Here is a 10,569-nt window from a genome sequence, read left to right as displayed (position 1 = left end):
TTAATTTTAAGTACATTCTACTATAAATAGGTTCAACAACGTTCAATATTTGTATACATATTTATTAAGGTACTGTATTTCCGGTACCTAGAGGTATTGTCTTTTCTTCTAATTATTTTATATTAATTCTTCAATTACAGTCTTCACTGGTAAGTAACTGACACTGAAAAAGTATAAAATATTTATTAAGTGCATGTTAATCGAGTTCAGAGTAATTTATTGTAGGTAATTATATTGTAGGAATTCCAAATATATAATGGAAAATGAATATCGGTGATTTTACCCGGCAAATTCGACTTTATTCACATGCTTAATGGACCAAATGAGAGAAACTGAAAAAAAATATCCTTAAGCGAACCAGAAAGTCATGAAAAATTAGGTGAAGATTACTCACCTACTGACTAAAACACATTAATTATACTTATCCATAAATCAATTTAGTAAGTACCTGTCTGCGTAACGATAGTAAGTATTTTTTCAGGACATTCCGGTTGACCTAGGTAAATAATATACATAAAATATAATAAACCCACCTGCATTGTATAGCTATCATTTGTACAGCGTGGTCCAAGCCCTGGAGCCTTCAGTACACATAGTGAGTTCCCATCTAGAAGCACACAATACCAATACTAACTAGGGAAGCAAAAGCAAAGAACCGAGTAGAAGATATGTTATTAATGTTATCAAATACCTATAATAAAAAGACATGTTCCAGAAAAAAATATCTTCATTATCTACTGAGCAAATGTTCCAAAGAAATCATATGCCAACACCAATGTCTTTTTTTGATCTTCGATATGTATTATTTACTGTGTAATTTTTAATAAAAGATCGCCAAACACGTTCATTTCCAACGGTAAGTATATTTCTATGGGGAAAAATTATCAGTTTGATCATGTTGTTTTTATGAGGAGCATGTCTTTTACAGAATTTACACCCTGTTTTGTTCAGTAAATGTAACGCACAATTGCAATTTGCAGAAGAAGTAATGTGATCTTACATCTTAACTTGTATCTGAGAAGTTGATAACTTTATGTTCAGTCAAGAATAGGGATTATTCAGGATATTCAGTCTTCAACGATAAGAACTGAACGGATTTTAGTAAATAAGAATATCTAGCCTTACATAGCGATCTATTCTATTAAACACCACAGTCATGCATTCTACAATAAATTTTATCCAAAAATTAATAATTGTGGAATATATCCGAAGCAACAGTTACCAAATATTTTAGCTGCATCTTACAAATTAATAAGGCTCCAAAAATTCATACAGTTTATCCCCACATATTCTACATAAGTCTTTTTCCATCAAAATCTCATGCAAACCCGTATTTGTTTTATACAGAATTTTGATAAAGTGGTAACTATAGTAAGCCGAAAGGGGGTGAGTCTCCTTTTAATTTTGAATTATTTTTATTCTACGAATCACCATAGTAAAAGTCTCTTTGACCAACAAAACCCTCTGAGTCACCTCCTTTGGGCTTCTTATACCACTCACCCCCTAGCCCCCTATAATGCGTCTTTTTGCATGCAGCCATGTTAAGATTAAGGTATCCCATTCTACCCCTACATCATTCCCTCGCATACCTGCATCACGGACTTCTCTTTCTCTATCCTCTTCTTGAGTATCCGGGCGAGCGGGGGTGTGAAGAGGGCGGGGTCGGGGTGCGTCTTGCCGTCCCGCTCCCACGGCTGCTGCTGCCGCCACGCCAGAGAGAGCACGCTGCCGATGATCAGCACCCACAGGAAACCGATCTGGGGAATGGGTGTGATGATTTTATCGGTCTTTAACGGACATTTATTAAATTTGATCATGGTCGGATAGACGTTATTAAATCTAGAGGTATTGTAGTAAGTACCTAGGCCTATACGAATGTGTCATCTAATAGGTATTTATATGGGTGTTGCTATGTGTATCTACGTGAACCTAAACTTTAAATAAACACCGTAGTAGTACTTAATACAAATCTTTCCAAAAACAAACGTAGACAGATTATTACGTCTAAATAGAACACTCCACTAATCCATCTCAAATATCTCAATAAGATACGTCAATCTCACTGGATCAAAGAGAATGATGCAGTTAGATAATGCTGCCTGGTATGCCGCAAATTACATACCTACTTAGATATTCGTTCTCGGGTTTTGGATTTAGATATGACCCAAAAATTTAGATAGTGTCCAATAAAACATTATGACTAATATAACAACGGCGAAAAGTAGATGATTATGTAAACAAATTTCACCAATGTGTACCTTCGCCTATCCCATAACCCACTACGGCAAATGGTAAAATTCCCTTCAGCCTGCTTGTTTAACAACGTCACACAGGTAGCGATTGTACGAAGAAGGCCGAGGAAGTAGTATCGCAGCGTCAGCTGCATAGCTGTAATCAACGACAGTCGAAGGATACTGATACCCTTAATTTGTTACACCTACCGAGTAGAGTGGCGAGACAATTGACCGAGTGCACGGCCGAGGACACTTAACTCGGTAGATGTATATGAATCAGAGTATGATAAATCTTACCGGGCTAGTCCACAAATACGACACGCGGTACAAGTAGAAGTAGTCCCCGTGGTCAGCCACAGGCAATGTGACGTTGGCGGCGCAGCTCTCCACGCTTACTGGCAGCTTCACGGGAGCCGGCCGCGGACCGCCGAAGTTCATCCATAAGGTCAGAGCCATGCCCGTGAGCAGGGATATGGATACGCCCTGGAATTGGTAGAGAGGGGTGGGGGTTAGGGTTTAGGCGTCGAAGGTGGCTGTTGTGGTGACTGTTGTGGTGAGTTATATTGAGTACTCCTCAGATTTGAGGGTATCGGTAGGAGAGGAAAATAACTCAATATTGTACACGTAGAATGCTGGTTACTATGCAGAACATCAGAAATTCAGTACTTTTATATGGAACCTTTTCCAGTTTTTTGACAAAGTCATCATGATCGGCGTTGGCGACTTATTCGGGTTTACCATACCTATGTCAATAAAATGTATAAATAAACCTTGATTATACTTTTGTATTCTGTCTCTGAATGCACTAAAAAACCATGTTCAGTTTCATCTATCTCACCCGTTCATTAGCATACGTAGTGAACATGCCCAGGGTGAACACCCCCAGCAGCGGCCCCCCGACGGCTCCGAATATCGTGAGCGAGGCCTGCAGCACCCCGCCGAGGTACTGCGCGAGGAAGGCCAGCGCCAGGAACACCAGGCCGTACGCACAGGCGGCGAGCTTTGTGAGCCACGGGATTATGGACGGCCGGATTGAGCGCCATCTGGGGATGAGTGTGTTTGTCGTTGAAAACAGATATTATTTAAAAATATAAAAACAAAATAGGTCATACCCAGCATATGCTATAAGGAAACCGTTCAGAGACGTTTGATTTCGGGAATTAAGGGATATTTTCTTTTTCTTTCATGCCTAAGTACCTACATCCATATCCATAAATGTTTCAAGTTCAAGATATGCATCGGACAGATTAAGCTAAGAGCACTATGTTGTTATCAATGTACCTAAGTGCATCGGATCATTGCTATCAATCGTTTACTATCAGATACTAAATCCCATATAAGATAATTTGCAATCTCTCAGACATGTAGAGTAAGGTCGGCAAAACCAGCGGCGGGTCAAGTACCCATTTAACGACCACACCAACAGTGACATGGCACATGGCACCGATTCTACTTGATTGGTCGGTTGAAACCAGAAAATGATGGTCGTTATAAATATGATAGATACGTCTAGCATTTCCCGCGAGGTTCGTTTCTTCATGTAGGTACTAAGTTTTCCCGTGGGAATTACACGACAAAAAGTAGCCTAAATGTGTTATTCAGGTATAAAAACAACAGTAAAGTTTCATGTAAATACGTACTGAGGTTTATGGCAAAAAAACACACTCACTAACAATCTTTCGCCTTATTAATTTGTCTCAAATGGGCCAGCGTCGCCGCCATAATTTAACCTTAGAGCCAAGAGGAAAGACGTTGTAATCAGTGTCAATCGTCTCCTTGATCTATATCTCGATAAGACTAGGCTGTCTGAAGTGCAGAATTCCTATTATCTTTATTCATCCAGATAAGAATCACTCCGTTGTGAATGTGAATATTGTATCATCGAAGCGAGACTAACAATATGGTTAATGGCATGTCAACTGTTAATTTAGGTCATTGCTGAAATACCTACTTGCGCCGGCGCCGCCTAATCTAAAGACAAATGAAGCGTCATCTAAAAACAACACAGATTTTTGAGCATATACCTACTCTTTGGTTAATTTATCAATACTTGCAAGATTAACTCACCGAAAAAGTTTAGCAAAAGAACCTAGGTAATACATGTGTTTCCTGTCTAACTTTGGAATATTCAGGTACATAAATAAGTAGATATACTAGTATATATTTTTAAGTTTAGTACAGCCGTGTTCTCTGCAATGAGCTATAAGTGCTATGACTCATGGAAAACGTCACTCTCTCTCTCCTATGGAACACCCTGCGAATTGGAGGGAGATGCTTTTGCGATGCGATGCGTGGGTGTTATGTGTGGGAGACCTTAACATCAAAGAAGCAAAGGACATCTCACCGCATCTCCTGTGGAAAACTAACACACACCAGGAGTTCTATTACATCAATATTTCCATCTCACCTACTAACATAGTCAGTGAGCGTGACGGCGGCGAGCGCGTTGCAAGCCGCAGAGATGGTGGACAGAGAGGCGCTGAAGATGCCCGCCACGAACAGACCCGCCAGCCCGGGGAAGGCCTGCATCGCGTCCACCACGTAGTACGGCATCAGCTGGTCTATCTGAGGGAGGGAGGGGCTATAAGTATCATTTATTTCACATGTCTAGTTGGATATGGTTATGGATATGGTTGTGGATATGGTTTCCACAGTAGGGATACATTCATGAGAGCAGCTATAAGTGTAGGAGAATAAATTATCAGGATTTTTTGAGTTTGTTATACTGCACATATTGCACCTCGACACCTGGTTGGCCGCAGAAGGATAAGTCTATCTGGGGAATATGGTGCTATAAATATAGCTGTGCACATGCAATACTACAATAGTAAAAAGTATGCGATAGATTTTCGTGAAACCTTGCTACTCGTAACAACTAAAATCGTGTTTTGGTAGGTCTGTCAGTAGGTACTTATAAAATGTCCTCAAATACACAGTCATGATCCTACCACGATCATTATATTCCAACCATACTCACAGCAGTAATCTTCCCCGCAGCGTACGGGTCACAGTCCTTGTAGACCACATAGATGACGAGCCCGCTGAGGCAGGTGGTCACACTGAGCACACTGAGCACGGGCCAGCTCCACCACAGGCACCACTGCGAGCGGGAGAGTGTGCTCACTGTGAGCAGACGCTGCACCTGAGGGGTTAAACGGATTGTGAGGATGATGTAGACGTTGCATCTGAGGGGTTAAAGTCATGACGAAGATGATGCCATCCATGCTGATACGGTGATGGTGATGGCGCCTACGAATGCTGATAGTTAGTCAAGCTTTGTTGGTGTGCACTTGTGGGGGGGAACTAGTTCTTATTTAAAATAGATCAAAATACGACTGTAAAGAGGGGAACCTTGCCAAAATAATTATATAAAGCTCCACCCGTTTACTGAAAATTGCAGTATGTAACTGGAAAATATTCCTGTAAAAATCATGTTTAAAGGATAGCCACAGCTTTGAACACATTCAAAGATGGTAATATGCCACAAAACCAAACTATGGGTAGAGGGTTATGTAAGTACAAACGTTAATATTGAGCAGATATCTTACTTGTGTGTGATTGACGGCATACAGCGAGAGGTATGTGATGAGCCCCCCAATGTTCAGCGACCACCACGTCGTCCGCTCCGTAGGGTCTATGCTGATACTGAAATAAGTAATTAATAATATACATATTATAACATTGAGTTACCTATGTACGAAGTCGATGCAAAATTCACATTGTTTGCGCTTTAGTACTGCGATAAATTTTAATGTAATGCTAATGAATCTTTAACGCTCCGATTTGAGATAAGCGTGCCTGAATGTTTGACTTTGTTTTGCGTTGGTAAGTAAGAATTATCTCCGCATAAAATACGACATCTAACAATATGTTTCTGTGTATCTTTGTGCTAATAAGAACAAAAGTACCTACATATATGCGCACAGCATGTCAATTAAATTGCCCTTGTAGGTAAATTATGAGCAAATTAATATCGTGGTAGACAGTCTACGGAATCAATTTTTAAAATACCGTCTACTGAGCCCGTTTAAACAATAGACGACCATCACTCACTTGGAGAAGTCCAGTCTGCCGCCTTCACGGGCCGCTTCAATGAACTTGCCGAAGCCCCCGATCTGTATCACTCCGAATATCACCACACTGAACACGGCCGCAAACATCAGGAATGACTGCAGCAGGTCTGTGAACAGCACTGCCTTCATCCCGCCCAGGGTCGAGTAGAAGGTACAAGCCAACCCTACCACTAGAATAGACACGAGTCGATCCAACCCCGTCACTGACTCCAGAACTATCGCTGGCGCGTACAACACTATCCCGTTATACAGCACCATTTGAAGCGTGTAAGTCAAGGAGGCTAGCAGCCGTATTCTTGGGCCGAAACGCAGCTCCAAGTATTCGTAGGTGCTGGTTTTCTGGAGGCCGAAGAACACGGGTAGGTAGAGCCTGGTGGCTATAGGAGTCGCGATGCCGTACGACAGGTTGATGGCCACGAACTGCATGCCGTAGTAGTAGTTCTCAGCGGATACCCCCAGCAGCGTGATGGCAGACATGAAGGAGGCCATCAGGGAGACGGCCACCGGGAACACGGACATGTTCCGGTCGGCCAGGAGGTATTCCTGGAATCAAGGATACTTCATTAGTAAATCTTCTTTCACAATTATAATTTTTGTAGGTAGGTTCGTAACTTCTCCGTGTTTCTCGCAACCAACTCCAGTGGACATAATATTATTGAGCCAGCGAAATACAGTGATTTCCTACACTCGTTTTTATTGCAAGATGTAGCCACCAAATTCATTCATTCAAAAAGATATGTCCGGTTCACCAAATTTTCTAATCTTCGGCACTTACATCCATCCCTAGGACTAACGTCTTACCTCATTGGTCTTCTGGCGGCCGCCGCTGAAGCGGAAGTAGAGTCCGATGGCGACGGAGGCGACCATGGTGGCCACCATGATCGCCCAGTCCCACGCGCCGAATATCATCTCCATCTGGGAACAATTGGCGAACATATAGGATGTGCATGGGTACAGATAGGTCTTCACAATTATATGTATAAAGTTTGTATTTTTCACATGGGAATTCCGGGATAAAAAAAAATTTATTACTTAAGTGTTAATCCAGGGTTTTAAGTTAACCTACTAAATGCTTAACTTCATAAAAAAATATCTAGAAATTTCTCGTCAAAGTGTAAACAAACATCTGTCTACCATACTTATTAACTATCCCATTAATCAATCATATTAATAGGAAAGTAGGAAGTAGTATAAATATTCTACACTCCAGATGACGAGAGATGAGACGTACATAATTGTTTTAAAGTTTTCATGAATTCACAAAACTTTACTTTCTTTATCAATCGTAATCATAACATTCATAATGCTATCTTTTAGCTTCAACTTTCTTTGAGCATTGAGTGAAATTGCCAGTAACGCTATGTGTAAGTTTTATGTTTGCTGATGAAAATTTACATAATGATCTACTCTTTACTTAGGTACACTCTTATACTACGTATTCGTTATGCCTCTCATAAATTATTAAGTAGGTACACTAACTCTTTATCTTTAACAAAGAGAATTAGTAAGATTTTGTTTCAATTGTAGGTATACTCTGTTTGCACGGCATTGCACGTACAGTCGTATAAAGTATACTTACATAGAGTTATGTACCTAGTTAGATTTTAATTTACTTCTGAGAGTTTCAGACATCTAACTAACTAAGCGGACAAAAGTTATCACTAAGATGAGAATATGACCTTCCCAATTTATGTATTTATAAAATAATAATATAGTCGTAGTAAATTTTCAGTGTCCTCTAGTTTATTTTTTGAACTCGCGTATTATGTATTTATACTAAATGTGATGTGATCAAACGTAAAAAAAAATTACCAAACTAATAGTAATATTAATTCAAAAAAATTATAATATTGGTACTTAAATCTTTAAAAAGTTGGTTATTCTATGGGGAGTGCATGTAGCAGACTTGATCAACACCACGTACAAACATCATGTCATGGTAAATTGAACCGCTCCGGACAGTGGTCGATTGATTCGTTATGCCGTATCAATGTCCCGAATAGTTAATTAAGTGCAATGATTCTGGAGATTTATGAAGAAGATAGACAGCAGCTAGTATTTAGACAATAAATATTATAATTTGATACAAAAATAATAAATCTGTACCTTAGGAACAGATGTTTCTTCTTACAAATGCACTGGTTACTAATTTATTAATTAATAAGTTAAGGTCATGTCAAGTTATCTTCAAAGTTTCAGTAACCTAGTTAATTTATTTATCTTTATAATTACATAAAGTTATAACATTTGTAGTAGGTATTATGTAAGTAAATATTTAAAACTATTTTCGGCAGACGTATCTACGTATGACTGGCATCTCAGAAGTTTATCAAATTTTACATCATTTTATTTTGTTCAATACGTTTACAAGAAAACATGACTAATAAAATATATTATAAGATGTATAAGTTTAAGTATATAAACCTTGTCCAAATCAGTTTTCTGTGGTGGTAAAACCTACAAATGATAATCCCATCATATCATCAAGCAGTTGTTTTGTGTTGGATACTGAACAAATTAATTACTTAGTTACAAAGTCTTAAAATTCGCCAGCGCTAATTAGGACCTATACTACATTAGTCTACTTACCTACCCAAAAATACTAATTATGTTTTTACATTTATTTATGAACTTGGCTCGTTTTAAATTCTAATGAATATTTTTAAATAATTTCCCATGTCTTCAAGACGGCTACGTAGGCTATTGTATTCTATAGGTATACAGTATACATGACTACAAATCATTTAATTATGCAAGTGTATTTTTTACTTTTGCATTTTTACCCAGTTAACGTAACGGGATGCCTGAGGCTTCTACTGAGTAGGTAGAGATAATTCAAGATTATGTAGAGCTTAAATTTTTACAGTCAGATAATTTTTAAAATTAAATATAAAGGAATCCCCTCAGTATGTATATACCTACCTATATCGAAAAACATAATTTTCTCTAAAATGTAGTAATTTTATTTCTATTATCGCGAGTATTAAATAATAAACAATCATAACTAGAAGTGCGCGAGTCCTTTGAATTTCAGGAATTTCAGACAGTTTCATAATACCTAAGTACTAAATTGTGTGTATAGTTGTATACATGATATTATATTGGCAAGTACTTATAAATATTCCCCAAGTCCCTACCCCAAAGTCCTACTCTGCTTAGATGGGGCATGCGCAGTACAGTCACGGATCCTACTGAAACATTCAGTCATTTAGTTGACTGTAAGTAGCTATGGACTACTCATAGGTACTTAGTTACGTACTACTATTTACTATAAAATGCGCTTTAACCACAAAAGATAAGTGTTAGTTTTTTTACCAGCATTGCTGACCAAAATTTAATAATTTGTTATATTTTTAGTTAATGGTTATTCATATGTAAGTATGTATTGCTGTTTAGGGTGGTAAAATTAAAACAAATCGCATTTAATAAATCTAAAAGTCCTTAAGTAATTGAATAAGTAATTAACTACACAGTTTTTATAAAATAAGTATGTTTCCACTCACATTTTAAATTTTCTGCTAACGGAGCCAAAACGAAAAACAGCTAGCAATTTTAAATTGCTCACATAAACACTTCAGTTTTAAATTATTTTAATTTGCCGCTTCATTTTTGAGATAAGAACTCGGACATAAAACACAGTCTACGCGACATTAACCTTGTTCGGACCTTGAAACTCCCTAAATACATTTAATTTCGTTGTTATTTTATGAAAAAGCTACTGGTTTTGCGAAGAAACGTCTGTCTCTTAGAAATGTTTGCGGGGAATGTTGATGTTCGGCGTGAATGAATGAAACGAAGTCCAATAGTATGCATGTTTAGGTTATGTTGTTGCGTGCAGACGATCGTACGATGCGCGGGTTGCGTCACTTCATGCGCGACAGTTCTGGCTCCGTTCAGCGATTCAGCGCTGCGTTGACTGAACCCGCTTCAGCGCTAGAGATATTCAGGTTAGGTAGAGTCTGTCTCTAACCGGTACTATCTGGTCTAAATCAGAAACCAAAATCTTTATAACAAAAAAACTCTAAGTAGGTACATACATTTTTGTCATGATGAATCGGTACAATACGTTTTTTTTTTTAATTTTGTGTACTAGCTATTTATATTCGCTACATTGGCATTATACTTATCAGCTAAAAATCGCTTTTAGTTGTCTATTCGCAAATCTGATGCACAGCACCTATTATACTTTTTTATTTTGCTATATGTTCATCATTTTTTACCACGACTTGCCCCATCTCTACCAACTGAGAACTGCTTACAGT

General features: G+C 38.4%; 1 protein-coding gene across 3 annotated transcripts; it reads right to left on the bottom strand.

Annotated features, from left to right (window-relative positions):
* Positions 1-126: 126 nt before the first annotated feature.
* Positions 127-10,121, bottom strand: LOC105393129 (putative sodium-dependent multivitamin transporter). 3 transcript variants are annotated; one of them, XR_005253798.2, is made up of 11 exons: positions 9,811-10,120; positions 7,109-7,222; positions 6,288-6,850; positions 5,783-5,879; positions 5,212-5,376; positions 4,642-4,799; positions 3,073-3,277; positions 2,532-2,717; positions 1,590-1,757; positions 514-607; positions 127-163 (listed from the first exon to the last, which is right to left on the bottom strand). XR_005253798.2 is itself a non-coding variant. In XM_038107310.2 (10 exons), the coding sequence occupies exons 2-10, from the start codon at positions 7,220-7,222 to the stop codon at positions 131-133; spliced, it is 1,689 nt and encodes a 562-aa protein (XP_037963238.2). In that variant the 5' UTR covers positions 9,811-10,121; the 3' UTR covers positions 127-130. The 3 variants fall into 3 exon arrangements, 1 of the variants encoding a protein (XP_037963238.2); XR_007266598.1 differs by having other exon boundaries at positions 534-607; XM_038107310.2 differs by lacking the exon at positions 514-607 and having other exon boundaries at positions 9,811-10,121.
* Positions 10,122-10,569: the final 448 nt, after the last annotated feature.

Source organism: Plutella xylostella, chromosome 9 (assembly GCF_932276165.1).
Source record: "Plutella xylostella chromosome 9, ilPluXylo3.1, whole genome shotgun sequence".
In the NCBI taxonomy this organism is placed as follows: domain Eukaryota; kingdom Metazoa; phylum Arthropoda; class Insecta; order Lepidoptera; family Plutellidae; genus Plutella; species Plutella xylostella.
This window is presented reverse-complemented; position numbering and strand designations above follow the sequence as displayed.

What these genes read in the sequence shown, in the direction of transcription:
- LOC105393129 (XM_038107310.2), bottom strand. Translation starts at nt 7,222, where the DNA reads ATGGAGATGATATTCGGCGCGTGGGACTGGGCGATCATGGTGGCCACC. An exon ending in GCCGCCAGAAGACCAATGAG is followed by an intron (nt 6,851 to 7,108) that starts GTAAGACGTTAG and finishes CCTTGATTCCAG; the next exon opens with GAATACCTCCTGGCCGACCG. An exon ending in GGCAGACTGGACTTCTCCAA is followed by an intron (nt 5,880 to 6,287) that starts GTGAGTGATGGT and finishes TACTTATTTCAG; the next exon opens with TATCAGCATAGACCCTACGG.